The 26,463-nt window shown below is 61.3% G+C and overlaps 4 protein-coding genes across 4 annotated transcripts; 2 read left to right on the top strand and 2 right to left on the bottom strand.

Annotated features, from left to right (window-relative positions):
* Positions 1-579: 579 nt before the first annotated feature.
* NAT14 (N-acetyltransferase 14 (putative)) lies at positions 580-2,498 on the bottom strand. The gene is made up of 2 exons (XM_016218348.2): positions 2,315-2,498; positions 580-1,695 (listed from the first exon to the last, which is right to left on the bottom strand). Exons 1-2 carry the CDS (start codon positions 2,384-2,386, stop codon positions 1,147-1,149), a joined length of 621 nt encoding a protein of 206 aa, XP_016073834.2. The 5' UTR covers positions 2,387-2,498; the 3' UTR covers positions 580-1,146.
* A 451-nt stretch (positions 2,499-2,949) lies between these two features.
* ZNF628 (zinc finger protein 628) lies at positions 2,950-9,014 on the bottom strand. Its single transcript, XM_087827347.1, has 2 exons — positions 8,960-9,014; positions 2,950-6,666 (listed from the first exon to the last, which is right to left on the bottom strand). Exon 2 carries the CDS (start codon positions 6,659-6,661, stop codon positions 3,533-3,535), a length of 3,129 nt encoding a protein of 1,042 aa, XP_087683473.1. The 5' UTR covers positions 6,662-6,666; positions 8,960-9,014; the 3' UTR covers positions 2,950-3,532.
* A 5,815-nt stretch (positions 9,015-14,829) lies between these two features.
* Positions 14,830-17,633, top strand: C18H19orf85 (chromosome 18 C19orf85 homolog). The gene is made up of 2 exons (XM_087827348.1): positions 14,830-15,002; positions 17,177-17,633. The coding sequence occupies exons 1-2, from the start codon at positions 14,830-14,832 to the stop codon at positions 17,631-17,633; spliced, it is 630 nt and encodes a 209-aa protein (XP_087683474.1).
* A 1,557-nt stretch (positions 17,634-19,190) lies between these two features.
* Positions 19,191-25,246, top strand: ISOC2 (isochorismatase domain containing 2). Its single transcript, XM_016218345.2, has 6 exons — positions 19,191-19,279; positions 22,642-22,779; positions 22,857-23,066; positions 23,378-23,448; positions 23,589-23,706; positions 24,854-25,246. The coding sequence occupies exons 2-6, from the start codon at positions 22,645-22,647 to the stop codon at positions 24,932-24,934; spliced, it is 615 nt and encodes a 204-aa protein (XP_016073831.1). The 5' UTR covers positions 19,191-19,279; positions 22,642-22,644; the 3' UTR covers positions 24,935-25,246.
* Positions 25,247-26,463: the final 1,217 nt, after the last annotated feature.

The following is a 26,463-nucleotide window of genomic DNA, read 5'->3' as shown; positions in this document are numbered from 1 at the left end:
GCAGGCTGCAGGGAAGGGACTGGCAGCTGCACGTGGAAGCAGCGTGGGCAGGGCGCCCACCCATCTGCCTGCGCCCAGCCAGGGAAGCGTGGTGGGACCAGAGCGGAGGGTCTGGAGGCTGGATTCACAGGGGTTGCTGGGCTTGGGGATCACGGTTCAACAGCAAGAGGACTTCCAGCCAGACACCAGGAAGGACTTCCTGGGTTGGGAGACGGAGAAATCCCTCTCTCCATTCCCTGGGCTGGAGTTAGATGCACAGCCCCCCATCGTAGGGAGAAGGGATTGAACATATATGTCCCCCCAATCCCCAGGGAGCTGGGGTGGTGGATGGGCAGACCAAAGGTCGAGGCCTGGGCGGGAAGGCAACTGCACACTCACACACACACACTGCGCCAGGCAGCTGGGAGGCGGAAAACTTCTGTAATGGGGAGCGTGAGTCAGCCGGCTGGCTAGGAGCGGGGCTGCTGTGAGCTCATCACCTCCCCTTCTCCCAGGCCAGCACCCCCACCGACAATTAATGTCAACTCAGGGAAAGGAGGAGCCAGACAGAGGGGGTTTGGAGACAGACTGGAAAAGGCATCAGAGAGGGAGCCGGGCGCAGAGCAGTTCCAGGCTTTTATTAACAATCGGGTGTAAAAACCAGACGGGTCTGGCCGCCCCTCTCAGCTCCCACCTTCCTGGGGCGGGCGCTGGGCAACCCCGTGCTCCCCCCACCTCGACGCCTGGGCTCTGTAGGAGACAAAGCTCCCCTGCCGAGGCTCGGCTCATCCCCTTCAAGCACAGGCATCAAACCCCACCCCATCCACAGGGGCCTCATCCCTATTTGGGGTGCTCCTGCCCCAAGTCCTAATCCTTGGGGGTCAAACTTGCTCAGCCTCTTCTCCTCCAGCCCGCATCTCACCCAGGCCGGCAGAGAGAGAGGCAGGCAGAAGAGGTTTCTCAGTGCAGACAGACTGAGGCAGGAGGCTGGACAGGCCCACTTCTGAGTTCACACACTCCACACAGACCTCAAACTGCATGGGGCCTCTTGCCCTCTGCAGGCCTGAGTTCCTGGGCCTTAAGTGAGCTGGGGAATTGCACAGGGAGGATGTGAATGTGCCTATACACAGTAGGTGATCATGTACACAGTAGGTGCTCAGGTTGGAGTCACAGGTCCTTGCTGAACTCCCTCACCAGCGTGTAGCCCATGCAGCCCCAGCTCCCCTCGGCCTGGTAGCCACAGCCTTCCAGCATCCCTGCCAGGCCCCAAGCTGCCACAGCCACTGGGACCACGAGGCGGGCTCGGGGCTCCCCTATGCCCCCTGCCCAGGTGCGAGTCCGGGACTCCGCAAAGGCCAGCAGCCGCCTGCCCACGCCTTGGCGACGGTGCCAGCGGGAGACAGACAGGCGGGTGACCCGGGCCCCATCCCCAGTGTTGGAGCCCAGAGCCAGGGCCAGGACGCCGCACACGTCCCCTGAGCTGCGCACTGCCACCCAGGGCCCCCCCAGGCCGCCCGGCGGAGGCAGTGAGCCCCACCGGGCCCGCAGGCCCAGCTTCATGACCAACACGGCCAGGAACACAGGCAGGAGGAGGGCCAGCGCAAAGGAAGCCAGGACAAAGCGCAGGCCGCTGCTGGCTGCCGCCAAGAGGAGCAGGGTGGGCGGCCGCGTCAGGGCGTGGAGGGCTACTCGGTTCTCTGTGTCCTTCACGCCAGCCTGTGGGTAGGAGGGGTTGTCAGAGCTGGGGACCTGGCCTTCCATGACACCAGGGCCCCCATGGGCACCTGGGACTAGGGGGGGGGGGCAGGCCCTGTCCAGGAGGGATTCAGGGTGGGGACTCCCAAAGGCGAGGGAAAGACAATGTCGCAGGGCCTGTGGCAGAGGGATGGGCAGAGCCCGGGCCACCTCTGCTCTAGGCACAGGCAGAGACCAAGGACACACTGGGCTGCGAGTGAGTGAGAGTGAATTCGGAGCTCTGGAGACACCCAGTTCAGGAGAGGGACAGGCAGGAGGCACCAGGGAAGGCTGAGGCTGGAGGAGGAAGGGGGACTGCCCCCAGGCCAGAAAGTGGGCATGCTATGGACAGCCAGAGAGGAGCTTGGAGGACAGGCCCCGGCCCCTGCGCCTCTGCTCTGAAGAGTGTGCCGTAGGAGGCAGGGTCCCCCACAGCCCCCCAGTGTGAAAACCTCCCCGGCCTCGAGGGGAGGAAGAGGCACTGGCGGGGAAGGGAAGCTGCCCCTGCAGGCCCGGGGCTGGCGCGGGCTCGGCCCAGGCAGTGGCTGAAGCCGGCCAAGCGGCCCGCCCCGGGCTCTCGGGTGCCCCCAGCAGCCCTCACCTTCAGCATCTCCAGCACCAGGGGCTTCTCATCTTCCCTCATCTCCCGCACCGACAGGTGGCTGGGGGCCATGGCAGGCCCCGCGCCCCCAGGGGAGCAGGCGTGCACCTGGTGAGAACAAGCAGGTCGGCATCAGGGGGGCACCTCTGGTCCCCGAGCTGCCCGCTCCGCCCACCGACCTTCCTAACGTCTCCGGGATCCTGCACCCCCACCCCGTGATGTTCAGCGGGCCACCCTGAAAGCCGCGTGGACGCCAACACCTGGCACACGGGGCCCCCTCCCAGGTTCCGGGCTGCCCTGAGGGGTCGTCGACAACGTCCCCCTGCCAGGGCACCGGCCGCGCCCCCCGCCCCTCTCCCACAGCCGCCGCGGGGCAGGGACCTGCCAACACCCCTCGGGGGCTCCTGATCCTTTGACAAGGTGTAGGGGGGCCGGGTCGCGAGGGGGGTCGCCGGAGGAAGTGACGTCAGACTCGCGCACGTTGGGGGCGGGGCGGCACCCGCACTTGGCCTTGACAACTGTTGCCAAGCGCGCGGGCGGGGGTGAGCTGGGGAGGGGCTCAGGCTGGGCGCGGAGGCTCGGCGGGGACGTGTAGGGGGAGAAGGAGCGATGGAGAAAGGGGACCCGAAGGACGACGGCGGGGGACGGTACTTACCGGCCGGAGGAGGGGACACGCGCGCTCTTCCCTATGGTTCCTGGTTGCTAAGCAACCTGAGCGTGGGGCAGGGACCGGGACGGGAGCCGATCAATTCTCATTGGTACCCGCGCTCCAGCCCCACGGGCTGCGTCACCATAGTGAGCCCCCTCGCTCCCAAAGTCACCCGCCCCAACCCACCCGTGCTCGGTGCCCTCCGGGACAAGCATTCCTCTCACCCGTTTCAGATGCGGGGAGGTGTGGGGTGACCAACAGCGAACGAGAGGTAGACCAGGATTCTAGATTCCACCGCCTCCCCATTCTAGTGACCACTGCATCCCCTTTTTAAGGGTAAACAGCCCCAAGATGCAAAGCAAGGCCCCTGGGAAGACTCCAGAATCCCAAGTGGCAGCAATGGCCATGACATTACCGCCCCCACCCCCACCCCCAGTAAAACAAAACACAGGAGAGGAGACTGGTCTTTATTAGCAAGCCCTGCCTGCAGCTCCCTGCCCCCAGCCCAGCCCAGGAGGACAGTGGGTCAGGTCTGTGTTGGGGATGGAAAGAGGTACCAGTGGTTCTACTCAAAATGTGTGCACCAGCTGGACTGCGGGCAGAGTCTGGACAATCTGGATGGAGGGCAGGCCCTGCGAGGCCAAGCCCCCGGGCACGGCTCCTGGGGGGACCACTTGTAACATCTGGGAGGCAGGAGCGGCGGGGATGCCGGCAGGGGCAGAGGCTGGGCTAGGTGGCGGAGGGGCCAGCAGCTGCAGTGTGGTGGCACCGCTCCCCACACCGCTGTTTTCCAGCAGCTCGGTGGCAGGGGCACTGCGGATGATCAGCAGTTTCTGTCCCTGAGGCCCTGGAGCCGGTGGCTCCGCGAGCCCTGAGGGGAGGGTCTCTACCTCCTGCACACACAGTTGGGTCTGCTCCCCATCTGCCCCACTCAGCACCAGGACACTCTGCAATCCCTCCTCTGTCTGCAGAGTCTCAAAGAGCACGTCCTGGACCACACCAGTGGCGGCCTCGCCCTCACCCGGCTCCCCAGGGCCAGAGGCGGCCAGCAACTCCTCGGCTGCCCCACTCTGCACCACCAGCAGGTTGGGGGCCTCAGTGGTCACGGCTCCTCCACTGGGATTAGACAGCTGGCCTGCCACAGGCTGGAGCTGGACCGTGGTCACCTCCTGTGCGGGCTGGAGCTGGACCGTGGTCACTTCCTGTGCGGGCTGGAGCTGGACCGTGGTCACTTCCTGTGCTGGCTGAAGCTGGACTGTGGTCACTTCCGGGGCCGGCCTGAGGGGCTGAAGCTGGACCCCACTCACTTCCGGCGGCCCCACCTCCCCACCACCCACATTCTGCAGAAGGATGAGGCTCTGTCCTGCCCCGTTAGCCCCGGCGCTGCCCGCTCCCTGCACCCCCAGTCCCCCAGGGCCGGGCAGCCAGACCACCCCAGGCCCCTGCCCAGCTTTCCCCACTGCCCGCAGGCCCTGCCTTGCGCGGCCACCCCCACCCCCCGTACTGGAGGAGGGCAACAGAATGAGCTTAGGGGGTGCAGGGGGCGGCGGGGGCGTAGGGGGCTGCACGCTGCTGGGGATGAGCTGGAGGCCTTGGGCAGTCTGCACCAGGAGGAACGTCTGGGAGTTGGGGGCTGCTGGGCCCAGGGGCGGTGCCTGGGCCGGGCCCCCTGCCACCTCTAGGGAGAGTGTAGCCTGGAGGTGGGGGAGCACGTGGACATCTTGGGTGGCGGGTGGGGCTGGAGCAGCAGCCAACGGGGCAGGGGCAGGGGCTGGGGGGCCGGCAGCGGGGGCGGAGGGGGTGGCCGGGGCATGCGTCCTCAGGTGCCTCTGCAGGTAGGCGGCCATGACGAAGCTGCGGCTGCAGACGGGGCAGGTGAAGGGGCGCTCTGCCGAGTGGGTGCGCTGGTGCAGCAGCAGGTTGGAGGAGTGCGTGAAGGTCTTGGGGCAGAGCGGGCAGCGGAAGGGCCGCTCGCCCGTGTGCACGCGCTGGTGCTGCCGCAGGTTGGAGGTCTGCGCGAAGCTCTTGCCGCAGACGTTGCAGGCGTGTGGCCGCTCGCCGGTGTGCACGTGGCGGTGGCGCCGCAGGCACGACGTGTTGCGGAAGGCCTTGCCGCACTCCCCGCAGGCGTAGGGCCGCTCGCCCGTGTGCAGCCGCAGGTGGTACTGGTAGTGAGAGGACCACTTGAAGGTCAGGCCGCACTGGCCACAGGTGAAGGCCCGCAGGCCCGTGTGCACGCGCTGGTGGATGGCCAGCAGCGACGAGCGCTTGAAGGCCTTGCCGCACTCGCCGCACTGGTAGGGCCGCTCGCCCGTGTGGTCCCGGAGGTGGTAGCGCAGCCCCGACGAGCCCTTGAAGGCCTTGCCGCACTCGGCGCACTTGTAGGGCCGCTCAGCGGAGGTGGACGCGGGCGCTGGCGTAGGTGGCTGCGGGGCTGGTACCACGGGCGCCAGCGGCTCCTGCGGGCAGGTGACCTCTGCGGCCTCGGCCTGCGGGGGCGGGCGCCCGGCCGCCGCCTCCTCCACGTGGCACTGCTGATGCGCCAGGAGGCTGGCCAGCTGCGGGAAGGCACCATCGCAGCTGCCGCAGCGGAACGCCTGCCCACCGGCTGCCCCGTGGCTGTGCTGGTGGCGCGAGAGTCCAGCCACCGTCCGGAAGGACTTCCCACAGGGAAGGCAGGCGAAGCTGGGGGTGGCGGTGGCTGGAGGGGGCTGCGGCTGCGGGGCCGGAGCCGGTGGGGCAGCCTTTGGTGTCCCTGGAGGCGCGGGCACTGCTTCGGGCCCCGGGCAAGGCTGGTGCTCCAGCAGCAGCTCCTCACTGCCGAAGCCCAGCTCGCAGCCGTCGCAGCGGTATACCAGCTCCACCGTGGTCTCAGCTGCTGCCAGAAAGAGCTCGGGCACCACGGGCGGGGGCGCGGGCGGCGGGGGCGCCGGCGGGCTGGGGGAGTGCAGGTGCGGCTGCAGGTAGGTGTCAGTGAAGACCTTGCTGGGCTCCTGCGGAGGCGGAGGCGCGGGGGCAGCGGGGGCGGCCCCGTGGGTGCGCTGGTGCAGCAGCAGGTTGGAGGAGTGCGTGAAGGTCTTGGGGCAGAGCGGGCAGCGGAAGGGCCGCTCGCCCGTGTGCACGCGCTGGTGCTGCCGCAGGTTGGTGCTCTGGGTGAAGCTCTTGCCGCAGACGCTGCAGGTGTAGGGCCGCTCGCCGGTGTGCACGTGGCGGTGGCGCCGCAGGCTGGACGAGTTCTTGAAGGCCTTGGGGCAGTCTGGGCACGGGTAGGGCCGCTCGCCCGTGTGCTGGCGCAGGTGGTACTGATAGTGTGACGACCACTTGAAAGCCAGGCCGCACTGGCCACAGGTGAAGGCCCGCAGGCCCGTGTGCACGCTGCGGTGGATCTGCAGCAGCGACGAGCGCTTGAAGGCCTTGGGGCAGTCAGGACACTGGTAGGGCCGCTCCCCCGTGTGGCCCCGCTGGTGATAGAGCAGGGCTGAGGAGCCCTTGAAGGCCTTGGGGCAGTCGGGGCACTTGTAGGGCCGCTCGCCCGTGTGGGTGCGCTGGTGGTGCAGGAGCCGGGAGGACCAGCGGAACGACTTGCCGCATTCCCCACACTCGTACTGGGCGGCCGGGGCCGGGGCCTCTGGGCCCGGCTTCTCCCCGGTGCCCTCGGCGGTGGAGGCCGGCGCCATGTCAGCGTGGGAGCCGACCATCACACCTGGGGGGGGATTCTGGGTCAGGTGAGGGTGACGCCCCCCCACACACAGAGGCATCTCAACCCCAAACCTGTGCACTGCCCTTCAGAGGCAGGGGCACCTCCCCAGCCCCACTCACTGCAGGAGCCTCCCTCAGGATTAGGGCCCCCAGTGGTCCAGGTTTGCCCCAGGATGCAAGACTTCAGGTGCTGGGGGCATGAGCGGGGTGAAGGGGTCAAAGGAGGAAAAAAGGGAACATTTGTAATACTTTCAACAATAAAGATTAAAAAAAAAAAAGACTTAAAGCGCTGAACTTCCAGCATATTGGGGACCAGTGGGTCACCAGCCTTAGGAGGTCAGCCATCTCCTCTGGAAGGCTGGGCAGGCCTGAGGGGGCTGGGCCTGACCTGAAGGGCTATGCTCTGAAAATGGGCAGTGTCCTTGAAGAAGGCCAGGCTTTCTCCAGCTCCCTGGCTTCGGACCCCTGTCCCCTCTCCCTGAAAACTCATCTTCCGCCTCTACACCCACATCCACTGCAGGACCCTCAACGCCTTCACTGTAATTGTTCAGCGCCTGTGAGCTTCCCACTCTCTACCACCACCCACCCTGCTTGCCCACTCCCTCTGGGTACCCTGACCAAAATTCCCTAAACTCCACGAGATCCCCGATCCACTGACGTGCTGGCTCTGTGCCCTCTGCCCCATCACTTCCCCTTCCCCAGCCTAAGGGCTGTGTGTGACCGGAAACTGCTGGGCCTCGGTCTCCCTTTGCAATCATGCCCATGGGTTGCAGAGCTCCTCCCCACCCGCCCCCCTGCTTGTCCAAATTTCTCTGGTCCATTCACCCCTCTAGCTGATACCTACATGTTTCTTTTCCCCTCAAACCTCTCTCCTGACCCTGCCATTGATCTCAGCACTGAAAAAATAAAAGCAATCAGAAGAGAATGTTACCATGCTCCAACCACTGCACCAAGGGTTCTCCATGAGGGCAACTGAGACAACCCCCCCCAATAGTGCCCCTGGCCCAGGGGACATCAAACAATGCCTGGAGACTATTCTGGTTGTGAGGTTGTCGAATGGAGGGGCAGATGCTCCTGGCATCTAGTTGGGAGGGGAGGCCAGGGCTGCTGCTACACACCCTACAGTGCACAAGACAGGGCCCCACAGCAGTGATGAGGTCCAAAGGCCAGGGGTGCTGAGGCTGAGAAACCTGCACTATCCCTTCCTGGCTGCTTGCCTCTGGGCCCATGGACCCTTAATTCCCACCTATAGCAATATCCCTCGTCCCATGACAACTCCTTCCGTCAGTGTACCCAGTTATGTCTCCCATCTTTTAAAAAAAAACAACATAAAAAACCTTCATCCCTTTTCCCCCTCTAGCTACAGCCTCATTTCTCTCCACTTCTTTGCAGCAAAGCCCCTCAAAACTGTCAATACCCACTCCTCCCATCTCAGACCTGGCAATCAGGTCTCAATGGTTTTCTCCATAGCACTTATCACCTTCTAACCCACTTTGTAATCAGGGTTCCCCAACCTCAGCACTGTGGCTATCTGGAGCTGGACCAGTGTCCAGGGGGCTGTACTGTGCGCTACAGGGTGTTTAGCAGCATCCCTGGCCCCTACCACTAGATCCCAGCCGCATCTTATTCACTGGTGCATCCCAGTGCCTGGAGTAACTCCTGGCACAGAGTGAGGACTCAGTAAACGCATCTTGACTGAACGAAGTCTGGGAGTCCCCTTTGGTCAGGTCATAAAATTCCCTTTAAAGAGATGAGCAGCCCCTTTAAAATGTAAGCAAGTCCTTTTAAGAGACAGTTATCTCAGGAAGCTGCACGTGCCTTTCAGAAAGCCGGGCATGCCTTAAACAAGAGAACATCCTGCTCTGGAAAAGCCGGGACCCATCTTATCCAATAAAGAGCACACCCTTCCACCAGGCCCGACTTCCCCTTTAAGAGGGCCCTCTCGCTGCACCCCCATCTTCACCTTTGTTCAGCTAAACTAGGGACTCCTTTGAAGCCACCTGGATTCATAAGCTTTTTCGTAAATGTCAGGGACACTATCACTGGCCTCTGAAGAGATAATCTATTCTTGGGGGGGGGGGTGAAAGCAGGAAGCTCCTGCATGCAGCTGGACCTGCCCCGCCCCTCTAAAAGCAGCCTCTTGCCCTTTAAGAGGGCGGAGCCGGTCCGGCCGATAAAAGTCGGAGGTGAAGCAGTGTCCTTTCCTTTAAGACACCCCTTCCGGTTTCACGCTCGCCGCTTCCTCAACGTCTCCGCCCTCCGGTCCCTCCCCCCACCCCACCCCTCCGGTCTCTCACCTGCGGCCCCGACCCGGGGAACGAGCGGAGACCCAGAGCCTTCCCGCGGGGGCCGACGGGAAGGTGGGGCTCCGGCGGCAGCGGTGCAGGAGTGGGGGCCGGGGAGGGGGGCGGGGGCGCACGCCCTCCCAACGGCCCCCGGCGCGAGGCACCCAACCTTTACCAGCGGCCACTCGCGCACACAAACCCCTACGTCGCCGTTCGTGCGTCATGACGCCACGTGCGCCGAAGCCCCGTCCCCGCCCCTCCCATTGGCCTCTGGCCGTTGCGGCGCTTCCCGGGCTTCCAGGGCGCGAGGCCTCCTGGGAGTTGTAGTTCTCCGCGGAGCCCGACCACAGGGTCCCGGCGGCGGTGGAGGGGGTCAGCCAAGGCCGGGAAAAGCGGGGCCTGGATGCGGGATCGCACGTTCACGTTTATTAGCACTGATTCCTTCTCGTCTGTGATAGAGACCCTCCTCGGCGGTGCGGTCCGAGCAGGACTCGCCCATCAGGGGCGTGGGCACTAGTGGCCTGGTCCTCACGCCCGGGCCCTGGGGCTCCCTCTCCCGGGCCTGAAACCAGCGCAGGGGTTGCCGCCCGCCGAGGTTACACGTGCTCGCGGCTCCGGGCCTCTTGCCGTGTGCACGGGTGCGGTTGTGCGGGGATTCGGGCCCTGCAGAGTGGGGGGTTGCCCAGAGCACCAGGACCGAGTCTCCTCCCGACTTTCCATGCCCAGGCCCTGCCCGGCCCCGGTATTCCAGCCACACTGACTTTTCTGCGGGTCATGCAACACAGGCTTTCTCGACCATGACATTGACGACATTTGGGCTTGATCAGTCTTTGCTGTGGGGGCGTCCTGTGCGTTGCATGGTGGTCAGCGGCATCCCTGGCCTCCAGTCAAAAAGGCCAACAGCAGCCCCTCTCCGCCCGGCTCCCCCCCAGCACACACCTTGTGACAGCTGTCTCCAGACGTGGCCACGTGGCCCCTGATGACAACCACTGCTCCAAGGCCTTCCCCTCAGCCAGAGGGCCACTCCTCGTGCTGTGTCTTAGAGCGGAAGGTCCTCCTACCTGGAGCCCATCCCTTCCCAACTGCTACTGGAAAGCCCCCGATGCTGGGTGGGGTCCCGTCACATGCCCGGTGCAGTCATGTATTCTATGATAGCCCGGACAGGTCTGTCTTTGCCACTGGAATGTCCCTGACGACCAGCAAGGGGCCTGACCGGAAGCAGGGGGTACTCTTCGCTGAACGAGTGCATTTGTTCTGCCTCCCTTCCTACAGTCCCCCAGGCCGCAGGCTGGAATGCAGGCGGACCCGAGCTGATCTGGACCTGTCCCCTTGGGGTCTTTCGGAATCCATGTGGATTCGCGCCTGTAAAACCCTTGGCTGCCAGCTCAGCCCAAACATTCCTTTCCCTTCAGCTTCTATCTCCCCCGCCAGAAAGGAGGCTGCGGGAGGCACTGGGAGGGACACCTGAGCTACTGAGGAGTGAAGAGGGCAAGACCGGAGGAGAGCAGCAGGCACCAGAGGTAAAGTCGGGAGGCAGAGCCCTGAGCCCTGGGGTCCAACTTCACCTGCCTCGAGGGCTGCCCAACGCACCAGGCCTGGCCCCCTAACCTTGGCTCCCAGATGGAGGGAGGAGCCCATGCCCAATGCGGCTGTGGATGTAGAATGTACTGCCCATTTGGCTATGGGCAGAGGTGGCCCAGAGGCACAGAGCCCACACCCACCCCTTGCCTCAGGCCCCTGGGGTCCCTGTAGTAGTAAAAGGAGCCCCAGCCAGCTCCCATTTACCTGCCTGTCCAGGTGTTATGCGGGAGGTAGGAGAGGCAGAGTCCCAGCACCTGCCCTTGTTATGCCCTTATTAGGACAAGTCTCTTAGCCACCCCTGCACTGCACATGATGTGTCTCCAGCTTCTGGGATAGTCCAACTCCAAGGGGGCACAGCCAGGACCAGACTGTGTGCCCTGCCTCTTTGATCACAGGGTGGGTAGGTCCCACTCACGTTCTCCCACCCATGCTCTTGGCCCCTAGGTACTTCAACCCCCAAACCACCTTCCTTCCCTCTGCGGGGGCATTTGATTCTGGCTTCAGCCACTCTGTCACCTTGGTAAGGGCACAGCCTGCGGTCACTAGGGAAGAGGGGATTAGGAGCCAGGGCAAGAGGTGTGCACACAGGAAGTATCTGGGGGCAAAGACAGGAATCCCAGGACTAAAAATAGAGAGTAGAGATGCACTTTATGCAAGGGTGGGCTGGGACAGGCGGAGTCCTGTGTCCTGTGCCAGGCACCCCAGGAGGAGGGAGCCTCGGGGCAGCCTGTGCCCCCCCACAGGCTAAGGTTGCTCCTTTCTGATATCTCTGGGGCTCCCTGGCCTCTCCACGTAGAAGGGGTGTGATCCACAGTTCACTGAGGGTAAATAGAGGCCCTCTGAAATCTCTTGGCCAGGCACAGAGCCAAAAGTGATGCAACTTCAGCTAACCAGGAAATGAAGTCAATGGGAGGGTATCTGACTCCAGAGCCGGCCCCCATCCAAGGCTTATCTGGTGGGTCTCTCCCACATCACCAGGAGCCTATGGAACTGCCTGGGGTGGGGTGGGGGCGGGGCGGAGCCAGAGGAGACACCTGGCCTACCTAGGGAGAGCCAGATGACTCCCTGGAGGAGCACAGTTCACAGGGAACACAGACCCCTCCGTTCACGTGGACAGGGGCAGACACACACCAAATCCCCTCCCCAAGAGTGGCCGCCACCTTCTCTGATGCTCCCAATGGGCTGTGCCCTGGTATAAGGAGCGCCTTTTCTGCAGGTGGGCAGGCCCGTGGACACAATGGCTGTCCCTCCTGCACCAGGTTATGTTATATGGCACAGGCGAAGGCATCTTGGCAGGTGCAGTCAAGGCTCCTACTCAGTTGACCTGGAGTTAATCCTAAAGAAAAGTAATGGTGCCCTGGCTGGTGTGGCTCAGTTGGCTGGGTGTCATCCTGTGCACAGAAAAGTTGCCGGTTCAATTCCCGGTCAGGGCACATGCCTGGGTTGCAGGCTCGACCCCCAGTGGGGGGCGTGCAGGAGGCAGCCCATCAATGTTTCCCTCTCACATAGATGTTTCTTTCTCTCCCTCTCCCTTTCCCTTCCTCTCGCTCCAAAAATCAATAAAAAATCTTGAAGAAAAAAAGAAAGAAATGCAAACGGTTCATTTTATGTGTCCACTTGACTGGGCCAGAGGATGGCCAGATTTCTAGTTAAACACCATTTCTGGGTGTTTCTGGAAGAGGTTAGGTGGGTGGGCCTCGACACTGACCTTTGCCTGCCCTTGGTGCTCCTGAGGGCTCAGGCCTTCAGACCTGCGCTGGCATCCTCACCATCGGCTCTCTGGTTCTCAGGCCTGGAACTACGCCACTGGCTGGCCTGGGTCTTGAGACTTCTCGTTGGACTTCTCCATAATCACGAGCTAATACTTTATAACAGATCCCTTTATATATGTAATGTAACATATATAACACCTCCCTCCCTCTATATATATATAGACAGGTAGGTAGGTAGACAGATCAGTATAGAAACAGATACACATAGATCCTTTGGTTCTGTCATTTCTGGAGACGAGAAGCCCAGAGTCATGGTGTTGGTGGGGTCGCTTCCTTGGTGTGTACGCAGCGTCCTCTTTGTGCCCTCACGTGGCCGTCCCCCTGTGTGTCTGTACCCTCATCTCTTCTTATGAGGACACCAGTCAGACTGGAGCAGGTCCTGCCCTAATAACCTCCCTCCCAGACTCCTGGAGGGACAGCGCGCTTGCCTTGCTCACAGCTGCACCCTCAGTCTCCACGCACAGTGGGTGCTCCTTGGATGTTTGTTGAACGACTAAATCCCACCCCCCATTGTGAGGACTGGGACAGGGAAAAGGACCCTGTGAACACCTTCCACTACCTGGAAGGGCAGGTCCTCAAGGAACCCCTGCTCTGGGTGATGCTTAACAATCCCAGAGACAGCAGAAGGGCCCCAAGTGGGCCGCAGGCTCCCAGCCTGGGTGTTAGCGCCCCCTGGTGGACCGTCCCAGGCCGGCCCGGGGGGACTCCAGGCCCTGCCCGGCGGGGCACAGAGCTGGGCAGCGGGTGTTGCCCTTGACTCCTCTTGGATGCGAGCCTGCCCTGGAGACCCCTTGCCTGTCCCCAGGGCCTGACCTCCGATCCTCCAGAGACCAGGGTGTCCACTCCCCCAAGCCCGTAGCCAAGGGACCCCAGGTCCTTCCCTTCTGGGCCTGAGAGCAACAGGACAGGAAAGCTAGCTCTTACACACGCATGCACACGCACACGCACACGCACACGCACACGCACACGCACACGCACACGCACACGCACACGCACACTTGACCTGCCCGGCCAAGACAGATTGAGAGAGAGGTCAAGAGACAGAGACGCATTCACAGAGAGACACAGAAGCCGTGAGAGAGACAGAGACGCTGGGGGGGGCGGCACGGGTGGTGAGGGTCTGGTCAGAGGGACAGTGAGGAGGACAGACCTTCCGGGGGAGGGATGGGAAAGACAGGAGGAGGAGAGGACAGGAGCACCAGGGCAACGGAGAGACACCATCGGACCGCAGCTCACAGGCAGCGGTGGTCAGGGAGGCGAGGGGCAGATTCCGGGAGGGGAGGGCACCGGGCCACTGGAGGCACCCAGGCACAGGCGAGGCCCTGATACCCCTGACACGGTGCCTGGCACACCAGCCCCCACTGGCCTGTGGCCACCGCTGCCCTGTTCTCTGAGGTGACAGGGCACGCTGGTGGGACCGGGCAAGGGAGGGTGACGCTGGGCGTCTGGTCTACCCACAGCTGCTGACCTCACTGCACCTCGTGCCCACACACGCTCCCGGGTGACTGGACTTCCGGGCCGTGGCCTGTGCTGGCGCTGACCGCGTGCTGCTGGCCACACTCCCATCCTGGTCCCGGTTCCCAGCCCCTCTACCTGCCAGCCCCAGCTGTTCTCTGCCTCCCCAAACACTAGGGGCCCCGGAGTCCGTCTGCAAAACGCCTTGAGAGAAACCCAGCCCGTGTCTGTGTCTTCTCCTCCCGTCGGCCACAGCCAGGCTGCACCCACAACAGCCCCCAATGCCACCCACCTGAGCACCCAGGCCCGGTCCACAGGTGCCCCTTCCCCTCTCCCCTGCCCACTGGCTGCAGGGCTTGGGGGTCAAACCCCCAGAAGCCACTTCCTCCTGCTGGCTGGAGACCTTGGGCACAATGAGCCTCAGTTTCCCCAGGATGCTGGGCCTGGACCGGAGGGAGGCAGGCAGGCATGGCAGGTGTGCCTGGAGCCGAGCGGGCAGCTGCGGGGGTTCTGTTCCACAGCAGAGGCTCCCATGCTGTCTCTCCCTCCCTCCCAGCCCGCACCCAAGCCTCCCACCCCCTCCTCCAATTAAGGGCCCTCAACACTAACCACCACGGTTGACTCAGCTCCTGGCCTCGCCTCCCTGCCAGGCCTTTGTCACCTTAATTGGCAATCTCCAGGCGCTTTTCTCTGCCCCCCACCTAGCTACCCTGCCCCATATCCCAGGTCCAACTATGTGCTAATTGGCCCCTGGGGGGCACACAAAAAGCCCCCGCCCCAGCCCACTCCCTGCTTTCCTATATCAGCCCCCCACCTACTGTCCCTCAATCCTCGGGGTCCTGCTCCCAGGACGTAGGGACCAGGAGGGCACAGGAGGGACACCCGGTCCTAATTCCCGAGGCCCTACCTCCCCTCCTGTCCAGAGTCCACCGCCCCTCCCAAGGCCATCCCTCCTCCTCCACAGCCCCTAGCGAGCGCCCAGCCCTGGCTGCCCCTCTCTCCTCGTAGATTTGGGGAGAGTGCTTTCTGATCAACAGGAAGAGAGTGGAAAGTCACCCCTAGATCACCCAAGCCATGCACCCCGGAGCCCCCACAGACCCTGGAGTCTCCGAGCCCAGCCCCTGGGAGCTGTGTGCCTTTGTGAGCGGGGCGGCCGCCCATGTGTTGCGCACCTTGCACCCCCGGAGGACCCGGCTCCCCAAAAGGAGGCCCAACCACAGGAGGTTCCTGCACAACCAGATTTGCAGGTGAGGGGGGGTCAAGGGCAGAGGGGGTGGGGAGGAGCCACAGACCTGGGTCGGGGGGAGACCAGGTCCAGACGGAACAGAGAGAAGTGGCCCCAGAGCTTGGTGCAGTCAACACTCAGCATGCATTTATTGAGCACCTACTGTGTGCCCGGCCACAGAGGCCCAGCAGGGAACACAGCAGAGCACACCCCCTGCCTTCCTGGACCCCTGTCCAGTGCGGGAGCCAGAGGGTAAATGATACGCATGATGCTACAATGTGGACGAACCTTGAAAACAAGAGCAGGCAGATCCACAGACACATGAAGCAGATTAGTGGCTGCCAGGGGCTGGGGGAGACGGTGGGAATGGGTTTCCTTTCAGGGCGATGAAAATCTCTGGAACTAATTAGAGGTGGCAGTTGCACAGCATCGCAAATGTATGAAATGCCACTGACCTGTGCACTTTCAAGTGGCTCGTCTTATGTTATGTGAATTTTAGTTCCATTTTTAAAATTGCATGGTATGCTGGGAGGTGGTACATGCAGTGGAGGGTGTGCCAGGAAGGGCTGGCGCGTTAGGTAAAGTGTCCCTGGGGGAGGCGGCACTGAGAAGATGACAGCTGAGCAGAGGCCTGGGGGATGCAGGGAAGGGGCCCTGTGGGTGGCTGAGGGAGGACAGTCCAGCAGGGCCCAGCAAAGCCTGAAGCAGGGACCTCAGTAAGGGGGCCAGTGTGGCCAGCAGACTGAGAGGGGGAGGGGATTAGGGCTCAAAAGCATCAGGGGCCTGATTGGAGACCCCATGGGCCCCTGGAGGGACCTGGGCTCTGAGCAGAGCTGCGGGGCATCTGAAAGGATCCCTCTGGCTGCTGAATGGACAGGCTGTGTAGGGGGCAAGAGTGGAAAGGAGACACCAGGCGAGGGGGGATGGTAGCTCAGACCAGAGTAGGGGCTGGGGATACAGGGGCGGGTCCAACCGTGGGGCTTTTTTTTTTTTAAACCTCTCCCGAGGATATTTTTCCATTGGTTTTCAGAGAGTGAAGGGACAGAGAGAGAGAAACATCGATGTGAGAGACACACATCGATTGGTTGCCTCCCCCACACACCCCAGCTGGGGCCAGGGATGGAGCCTGCAACTAAGGTACGTGCCCTTGGCCGGAATCAAACCCGGGTCCCTTCAGTCTGCGGGTCAGCGCTCCGACCACTGAGCAACACTGACCAGGGCCATCTATGTTTTTTAAGTAGTTTAAAGGCAATTGCCAATGCCATGGCTCTTCAGCCCAAATGTCGCTTAGGCTCAGTTTGTTCAAGTCGGGGGCGTATACAGCAACAAGGTTGTAATCTTAAGGCTCTACATACCTTCATCTCTAGCTCTGCCTCCACCTCTCTCTCCCTTTGCCCCTCTCTTTCCTCTCTCCCTCTTTCTCTCTAACCAGACCTCCCATGTCTCAAAGTTTTCCTTGGGGCACTCAGGGCCTGTCGCTATCCTCCTTGGCGTTGAAGACGGTGGCAGAGTTGCAGCTCTGACTAATTTACTTAGGAGCCAGATATATCTTTTTTTTCTGGTGGTAAAATACACAGAACACAACATTCTCCATTTTAACCATTTAAAGTGAGCAACTCAGTGGGTTTCGTATATTCCCAATGTTTTGCAGCCATCACCTCCATCTAGTTCCAGAACATTCTTATCACCCCCGGGGAGACCCTGTACCCATTACCAGTCCCTTCTCATCCCCTGGCCCCTGCACCTGGCAAACACTCACCTGCTCTCTGTCCCCAGGGATTTGCCTCTTCTGGACATTTCCTATAAAGAGAATTATACAGTATCAGATATGTTTTCATGGAAGGTGCACACACATACAAAACAGCACTGAGCCACACCAGCTGGGATCCTTAAGGCATTTTTTACTCGTGTATGTTGGAACATGGTCATAACACATTTACATGTCAGAAATGTGCATGGCCCTGGACCACGAGCTGCCTTGCGCGGCGCACACACTCCACAGCTGCTCAGAGCTTCCCTCCGAGTCGAGTCACAAATACTGAACTGTTAGACTCGAAAAGATGGACCTGGGGCAGGGAGACCAGCACAGAGAGGGAACATGAGGAGGGTGAGAAGGGACAAACCACTTCTGGGATGAAAGACAGGAGGACACCCCAGCGTCATGGTTGCCCAGCTAATGCCCGTCTCTCTCCACAGGCAGTTTGCCAAGATCGAGGCTGCCACTCAGCGCCTGGCCCTGTCCATCCTGTCCCAGGAGGCGCCTCCCCAGAGACGGTCGCCGCAAAGACCACCCCAGCCACCTCCATCCCCCTTCCTGGGGGTGGCCCGTGCTGTGGCTCCCACCGAGGCCCCCCAGGCAGGCCCGAGCCTGAGCCTCGCTGCACTGGACGCCTCCACCCTGGACCTCTTCGATAACATTGCTCTCAGCCCAGAGTGTCCCTCAGGTCCAAGCTACCTGCCCCATCATACAGTGGGCCAGCCAGACCTCAGGCTGGCCCTACATTCCCGTGATCCCCTGCCCCTGCCCCTGCATGCCTTGGGGGGAGGGGATGAGCTCTTGGCTACTGAGGGGGTCTGGGTGGGAAGGTGGGAGATGCCTTGTGCTCACCATTCTCAGGGGATCCCTGAGGGCTGGGGAACCTGCTTCCCATGATGCCCAATCACAACCCAGCTCAGGCCCGGGACCAATCAGAGGCACCCCCTGACAGCTCTCTAGCCCCCACCCTCTGCCAGGATCCCCCTTCCACTCCTCTCCTGGCAACTTCTGGGAAAATGACCCAAGCCCAGGCTCCCGCCTGAGACCAGGGCCTCACCTCTGCCTCTTCCAGGCAGGCTCCCTCATGCTCTCGCTTCACCCCCCACCGTCTCCCTCCTTTCTTCCCAGCCCCATCTCCTCTAGCCCCTGTCACCCTGGCTCATCTCTGCCTAATGTCTGGTCTCATCTCATTTACTCCCAAGGATGCATTGAGCACCTGCTGAGGCTTCGTCAGTGAATGTAACAGACAAGATCTCTGCCCTTGCAGAGTTCACATTTGGGGGGGGGGGGGCAGGTCAGGGGACTGACAATGAATGAGTACATCTATTCATTTCTAAATGCGAGATAAATTTCCAGTTTCAGATTGGAGTTATTTTTTGAGTTTTGTTTTGTTTTAGTTTGGTTTTTAAATATTTTTTAATTGATTTTGAGAGAGAGAGGAAGGGAGAGGGAGAGAGAGCAGGAAACATCAATCAATTGATGGATCAGCTGCCTCCTGCACGCCCCCTACCCGAAATCTAGCCGAAACTGGGGCATGTACCCTGACTGGGAATCCGACCCGCAACCTTTCGGTGTACTGGTGGACACTCAACCAACTGAGCCACACCAATATATTATTGCGACCTTACAGAGTGGCTGAATGGCTATTTGACACCAGGTGGTAAGGGAAAGCCTTGAAAGACAAAAAAGGAGCTGGCCATGCAAAGGCCTGGGGTTCGGGCAGTGGGAGCATCAAGTGCAAAGGCCCTGGGGTGGAATGTTGGGGAACAGCAGCGGAGGCCGGCGTGGCTGGAGTAGAGTAAGCAAGAGGTGAGGTCCAAGAGGTTGACAAGGGAAGACCATGAATTGGTAGTAATTTGAATTTTACTCCAAGAATGATGGAAAGTTCTCTCACCACCACTTTCAACCCCATTCCCAAGCACAAAGTCTACATACTGTGAACGCCACCCTAGGAGGCAAATACTGTACAGATGGGGAAACTGAGGCTACAGAGAACACAGACTGAGGGGGGCTAGGGGTGCGGGGAGCTTAAGCTCCAGGCTTCACAGCACCTTTAACACTTTCCTGGAAAGTGCTTGGGTCGCTGCAAGTTTCCGTCCAGACAAAAAGGCGAGGGTTGGAACCCAGGCCCCCCCTTGCCCTGGGCAGGGCCCCCGCCCTAGGCCTCAGTGGTCTGCTCCGCACCCAGTGGGGGACCACCACCCACTTCCCCAGCCTGAGTCAGCATTCTCGGCGCTCGCCCTGCGGCTCAGCCCTTGGCCCGCCACTCACGCCCTCTACGGCTACCCATTGGTCGAAAGCGCCGCCGTCCCGCCCTCCGGAGGGCCAATCACGCTTCCAGAACTGACAAGAGCGGGCGGAGCAGCGGCGTTCGCGGATTGGCCAGGAGCGGGGGCCGGGCGGAGCTCGGCGCGCGGCGATTGGACGGCTCGGCCGGAGGGAGCGGGACGCGGACGGCGCGGGGGTTGGGCCACGTGTCGCGACCCCGCCAAACGGTGACCCTGGGAACCCGGCGGGAGGACCGGAAGTCCGGGCTCTGACAGGTGAGTGGCCCCGGGACTCACCTGCGGAGGGGCGGAGGGCTGGGCTCGAACCCGGCGCCTCCCGCGTGAGGCCCGCCCCGGCCTGGGGGCCACTGACCTTCCGGCCTGGAGGTGGGGGACCCTGGCTCTGCCGGGACCGGGGGGACCCCTGCCCGAGGGCCGCAGGACCGCCCGGCCCGAGACTCCGACCCTCCCGCCCTCTGCCTCCCGGGCCAAGCTTCGCCTCGGCCCTGCGGGCGGGTGGGCTGACCCCCATTTCTCCGAGGAGGAGACTGAGGCTCAGACAGCGTGACCCTTGCCCAAGGTTACACAGCCAGCAAGTCCGCCCTGCGGGGTGGGTCCCCCGAAGCCTCGTGGGGAATCCAAGCAGCTCCACCCGCCACCCCCTCGAGGCTGCCCCCCACCTCCAGCCGCCCCTCCTCCTCGGGTCTTGGGCTCCCCCCACCCAGAAGCCCATTCTGGACTCTCCCGTCACTCCCCACCCATGGCTCCCCAAATCTGTCTCCAGCCCAGACCTCCGTCCACACACCCCCTCCCCCAATTTTTCATCTATTCCCAAAAACCAGTTCCCCTGTCCAGGTCCCCAGTTTAATCCCCAGGACCTGCCAGCCATGGACAGGGAGCCTGAGGTCTTCCTCCTTCCCCTTTCCCACAGCCAGGCCCACCAGACCCGAGTCTCTCTGCCCTGCCCCCGCCTGTCTGTGCCCACAGCCTGAACAGGAGCCCAGGCCTCACCCTTGTCCCCTGGGTCCCAGCCCAAGCTTTCTCCCTGGCCTCCGCCTCCAGTCCAGCCGCACAGCAGCCAGCGGGGCCTCCCCATTTTATTTTATATTTTGAAGATTTAATGGAAGTATACCACATAAGCCAGAAAAATGTCCAAATCACAGATACACAACTTAAATAACTACACAAAGTGAACCCTCTGGTGTAGACATCATCCAAATTCAGAAGTCGAACTTCCCCCACATCCCAGAAGCCCCCAGACCCCTTGTCACTGCTCCTCCCCACCCAAAGATAACCATTATCATAACTTCAACGCCACAGGCGGGTTTTGCTGGGTTCTCACTTTTTGTAGATTTATTCCTGACCACACAACCTGTGACACACTGTCCAAATTTCAAAAGGAACAGAATAGCACACAGTGAAAGTCAGACCTTCACACTCCGTCCCTCAGTGACCTGTTCCCGGCCCAGAGTCCCTGCTGCTTTCATGCCTGCCAGAGAGAGTGGATATAGATAGAAGCAGTACCCACACTTTTATTTCCTCCTTTTTGGGGACACAGATGGGAGCATTGCTATACATGCTGTTCTGCTTCCCCCCGCCCCCCCCACTGTTATCTTTTGAACACCTTTGCAGATTGTTAGTTAAAGAGTCTCCTTGTAATTTTTCCTGGCTGCAAAGAATTCCACAGTGTGAATGTACCATAACTTACATAACCAGCACCCTGACCTTGGACATTTAGAGTCACTTCAGGTGGAGGCAACTGCGTGGGCAAAGGTCCTGAGGTGGGCCATGGCCAGGCAGAGGCTGCCGTGGTCCCTGGCGTTGGGGAGACCGGGGAGTAACAGGGTCAGCTTTGTCTTTTCAGAAAGATTGTTTCCTTTCCCTGTTCACTGCCTCTGGGAGAGCTTTCCCCAGCCCTGCCAAGACCAAACCCCACACGCATCAGGGTTGTGATTATGCGACTAATGAACTTGGTGTGATTCTGTTTTGGAGGGTATATTCCATTATATTTTACTGAGATAAAATTCACATAGCATAAGATTCACCATTTCAGCTATCCACTGGTTTTTAAATTCCAGGTGTGTTGCACAGAACATTTTCCGTGGTAGGTGTGTTTGGTTGAATCATTGTAAACACCTGTGCACACTCATCACCCCGACTACAGCTTCCACTGAGGGTCGGCCAGGTTAGCCCTGCTGTCCTGCCCTCTATGGGGTCTGTAGGGTTGCCCTCTTCCAGAGTAAATGAAAGAATAAATGGGTGAGCCTGCAGGAGTGTGGGAGCTGCAAAAAAAATCTCGCTGGAACCCCATTTGTGCACCAACTCAGGGACCCAGGGACACAAGCCTCCCAGGGACGAGGCTGGGACATGCTAAGACCTGAGGAGCCCAGGAGCCCAGATGGGCTCACTGGGAGGCAGGTGGGCCTCTAGTCCCCTTGGGGGTACCTTGGGCAAGTCACCCTCTGAGTCTCAGTGCCTCCCTGTGGAAGGGCTGCTGGGCAGGCAACTTCACAAGCCCTATCTTTGCTCTTTCTGTTTCTAATTATGGTAAAATACACATAACATAAAAGTTGCCTTTTTTTTTTTTTTTTTTTGGTAAGATTTTAAATTGATTTTTAGAGAAAGAGGAAGGGAGAGGGAGAGAGAAAGAAACATCTCTCTGCTGCCTCCTACATGCCCCCTACCAATCCTACCGAGGACTGAGCTCAAAACCCATCCCTGGCACCTGCCCAGAAGAAGAATCCAACTGGCAACCTTTCAGTGCATGGGGTGACACCCAAACAATTGAGCCACAGTGGCCAGGGCAAAAGTTGCCATTTTAAGGTATACACTTAAGAGGCATTTGAGTATCTTTATAATGTACAAACACCATCCAAGCAAGGAGTGGACTGGAAGGCTCCCAGAGCACCACCACTGCACCCCAGGCCACGAGAAGGGAGGGGAGCAGCCAGGATAAATCACATCCTGCTCCCTGCGTTACGGGCAGTGGGCCCTTGGGCAGGTCACACCACTGCTCAGGCCTTGGTTTCCCCTGGAGATGGGTGAGGGCCAAGGTTGGAGCCTAAGATGTGGTGGACCATCGCTAGCGGAGATGCTAGAAATCCTCATGCCCTTCCAGGAAGCAGAAGGCTTCCCAGGGCTGGGGATAGGGGGCAAGGCTGGGATCTTGGGGATGGACAGGGTCAGGGGAGACTTCCCTGGAATGTGACCTCCCAGCTGCACAGGACACGTTGAGAAAGGAGTGTGTTGCCCTGGCTGGTTTGGCTCAGTGGTTAGCACATCGGCCCACAGACTGAAGGGTCCTGGCTTCAGTTCTGGCCAAGGGCACCTATCTGGGTTGCAGGCTCCTTCCCCAACCCCAGTCTGGCCCATGCAGTGCAGGAGGCCACCAGTAGGTGTGTCTCTGTCACATCAGTGTCTCTCTCTCTCTCCCCCTTCCACTTTCTCTGAAAAGCAACAGGAAAAATATCCTCAGGTGAGAATTATAAAAAAGAGTGTTCCGAACCTGGGAGCAGCGGGGGCGAAGCCTGCAGGTGGGAAGGGGGGTTGCGAGGGCCCTCCAGGGTCTGAGGGCCTGGACCTTGGGTGTGCAGACAGCGACATGCCTCCCGGCCTGACTGGCCCTCTGCTGCCCTCAGGACATGGCGGCCGCCAAGCCCAGCCTGGGCCGGGTCCTCCCGGGGTCCACCATCCTCTTCCTGTGTGACCTGCAGGAGAAGTTCCGCCATGTCGCCTACTTCCCCCAGATTGTCTCCGTGGCCGCCCGCATGCTCCAGGTAAGGTCCCCCCTCCTGCAGGCCAGGGGTCCAGGCCCCTCCCTGGGTCTCAGGCCTTTGCCCCCTTTCTGGCACAGGTGGCCCGGCTGCTGGAGGTGCCAGCCGTGCTGACAGAGCAGTACCCACAAGGCCTGGGCCCCACGGTGCCTGAGCTGGGGGCTGAGGGCCTGAAGCCACTGCCCAAGACCTGCTTCAGCATGGTGCCCGTGGCGAGGCAGGAGCTGGACGCGCGGCCTCAGCTGCGCTCTGTGCTCCTCTGTGGCATCGAGACACAGGCCTGCATCCTGGTAAGACCCCCAGCTGACCCCTGGGAACCCCACTCTCACCTGGGATCTCCCCATCCTAGAAGGGACATCCTTTCCCCCACTCGGGACTCTGTCCTCCCAGCACAATACCCTTCCTGACCCATGACCTGCTTCTGAGCTGAGACTTGATTCTCACTCAGGATGGGGCACCCATCCTGCCCTAGGATCCCACTGTCACCTGGGGGCATCCTGCCCTGATCTGAGCCTCCCTCATCCCCATCGCAGCATCCCAGTCCCTCACCCAGGATCCCTGTTTTTGTCCGGGGTTGGCCCTGACCTCTCTCTGCCCCCAGAACACAACCCTGGACCTCCTGGATCGGGGGCTGCAGGTTCATGTGGTGGTGGATGCCTGCTCCTCCCGCAGGTAAGAGGGTCCTTCAACGGGTAGGTACACATGGGGTGTGGACAGGGCGCCCAGGAAGAACCAGGGGCCGGGACTTCTGCCCAATCTGCCCAGGGTCTGGGTGTCGGGGCCACAGTGCCCATACCCCTTCCCCCCTGCAGCCAGGTGGACCGGCTGGTGGCACTAGCCCGGATGCGACAGAGCGGTGCCTTCCTCTCCACCAGTGAAGGACTCATTCTACAGCTTGTGGGTGACTCTGCGCACCCCCAGTTCAAGGAGGTACTGGTCCCCGATCCCCCACCTTCCATGCACCTGGCAAATGTCTTCTCAGCACCCACCACGTCCGGGAACAAATACATCCAGAAACACACACACATACATCCGGGAACACAGAAGGCTGCCGCCTCCAGAGGGGGCTAAGTTCTCCTGGGGAGACACCCCATCACCCATAAATCAATGAAAGGAGAAGCTGCTGGCGGGCAGTGAGGACTGGAGAGACACAGAGAGAGAGGAAGAGAGAGCCAGCGAGCAAGCAGGGAGGGGCTTGCACGGGGTGGTGTAGGAAGCCTGGGAGAAGGTGACTTTGGAGTGAAGTGAGGCCTAGAGGGAGCCAGGCAGACACAGGAAAGAACAGTCCAGTAGAAGCCCTGTAGATGGGGCCTTTAGACCCCTCCACCCCTCCCCTTCTCTGTTCTCTGTCAAGAAGGCCCAGCCTCCATGCCCCCCGCAAGTAGCTGTCCCAGTACCCAGGCCTGACCAGGTAGTTCACACTGCTGCAGACCCTTGGCCTGCAGGACTGCAGGCTGGGTGAGTGGGGAGGAGGGAAGGAGCCAGGCCGAGTCTTCCCAAAGACTTGGTGTTTTATCGAGGAGCACCCATGGGGACTTGTGCAGGGGAGCTGTAGTCGGGCTGGCGTCAAGAACAAGGGACACAAAAGTGGATGTAGTGGGGATGCAGGCTCTGCTTGGTTTTGTTTGCTTTCCGGAGGCAATTATGGGAGAAGGCGCCGGGAGAGGGGCTCCAGGTTGCCATGTACTGAAGGGCTGAACTGCGAGTTTGAGAGGTCAAGTGGCCACCCACATCTGCGGTGCAGTTGGATAAATGAGTCTGGAGTAGAGGGGCAAGGCCTGGGCTGGATTTGGGAGTTGGGAGAGCTGAGGTGACTTAAGAAGAATAAACTATGGACAAGAAGCCCTGAGACAGAGCCATCACTCTTAGTAGCCCAAGCAGCAAAAAAAGACAAAGGTGGCAGCTGATCAGGAGCTAATTCAGGTGGATATGGTGAAAGGAAGGTCCCAGGAAAAGTTTTGAGAAGAGGGAGTGGTTGGATTGGCCATTTGCCGCCAGGAGGGCAAGGGAGATGAAGAGGGGAGGTGTCCCTACGTGGGGACCCTGGACACTTCCTGACACCCTCCTCCCTCTACAGATCCAGAAGATCATCAAGGATCCCGCCCCGGACAGCGGGCTGCTCGGCCTCTTCCAAGGCCAGAACCCCCTCTTCCGCTGAACTCCCACTCTGCCTCATGGGGAGACCTCCCACCCTCCTGTCACCGGGGCCTCGGCGGAAGCGCTTCCCCCCCATCCTCGGATCCCAGGAGTGGTGCAGTCCACCGGGAGTGCCGCCCCTCGGGAGGGGAGGCGGGTGCTGTCTTGCCATTGGGCGACAGCTCCCGGAAATGCAAATGAAGCTCCTGGAAGCCGGGTGGCCGTTGGCTGAGCTGAGCTGGAGGCGGGGCTCGGCCCCGGGCCACTTCAAGAGGTGGAAAAGGGAGGGGGAGGGAGTGTCACAGACTGTGTGGGACCCGGGCTCGCAGAATAAACACCGATGTGGCTGTGGACCGAACCATTCTTGGATTTGGGGGGTATCCCGAGGGCGACTGGGGGCTGCGGCCGGCGGGGAGCGGGGTCCCCAGCAGGTGGGGAGGGGGAGGCGCCTCTTCTCGGCTGCTAGCGGGCGCGAGGCGAAGGCGGGGGCTGGCCCGGTCAGGTCTGCACCCCAAAGAAGCGCGGCAGGGTCGCCAGCACGCCGCCCGCCGCCCCCACCAGCGCGCACGCCCAGCCGGCCGGCTGCAGACACGCGCTCGCGCTCTGCCTCCCCCGGCCGGCCCCCCACGCCGCCGCCACCCCAGAATCCCCAAGGGTCCTGCATCCGGAAAAGTGAGGTGAGCGCGACCGCACCCGTGCGGAGGGGGAAACTGAGGCACGGGCCAGGGGACCGGGAGGAACGAAGAGACAGGCGTGCGGATGAATGGGTGAACGGATGGGAAAGACAGACAGCTTCGCCTGAGTGGTCCCTGCGCCCCTAAGACGCAGGAGTCAGGGGATCCACATGGGGGCTCCCAAAATTCTGCAGCTCCCTTAGAAATCTGGGAGTCGGGACCCTACGGACCCCCGTCCCCATCTTCAAGGCCTCTCAGCCCCTTGAGATTCGCAGTCCTTGTTGCCCACCCCACCCCCAACCTTGGAAGGCAACCTAAGAAGGCAACCTCTGAGTCCCCCAAGAACCCATCCCGCCCCCACTGGGGAAGCAGAGCCCCCAACCCTGCACCCTAGGCCCCTCCCAGAAGGCTGGGACCCCGGCGTCAGAACGCCGAGTAACCCCTCTCCCAGGGACCTAGAGCTCCCAGCCTCCCTCTCCAGGAGCCCCTGGGACCAGGCGTCGGCGCCCCCGGCCCCCGCCTTCAGGATCCAGGTGTCCCCCCTGCTCGCCCCCCAGCCTGAAGCTTCGCGTCTAGGAGGCCGCGCTCGCGTCGCCATGGCAACGGGAGTCTATTTTGCGCTGGGAACACACAGCTCCCGCCGCAGCGCCCCCCCCCCCGCCCCTCCAAAGCCGGCTGAGAGTAGGGGGACCAGGAGGGAGATTGGGGGTCCGGAGTGGGGGGAGACTCAGAGGGACAGAGATCTGTAGACAGCAAGCCTGGGAAAGACACAGAGACGTGGAGCCAGCGGGGTAGAGAGATGGGCAAGTGTAGACCCGGAGACGCACAGACAGGACAGAGAGACAGCGGCGGGAGCAGAGGGAGGGGGGATGGTGGC

This window comes from Miniopterus natalensis, chromosome 18 (assembly GCF_054644295.1).
Source record: "Miniopterus natalensis isolate mMinNat1 chromosome 18, mMinNat1.hap1, whole genome shotgun sequence".
Taxonomy (NCBI): Eukaryota; Metazoa; Chordata; class Mammalia; order Chiroptera; family Miniopteridae; genus Miniopterus; species Miniopterus natalensis.
Note: the sequence above shows the minus strand (reverse complement) of the source record. Positions and strands in the feature narration are given on the sequence as shown.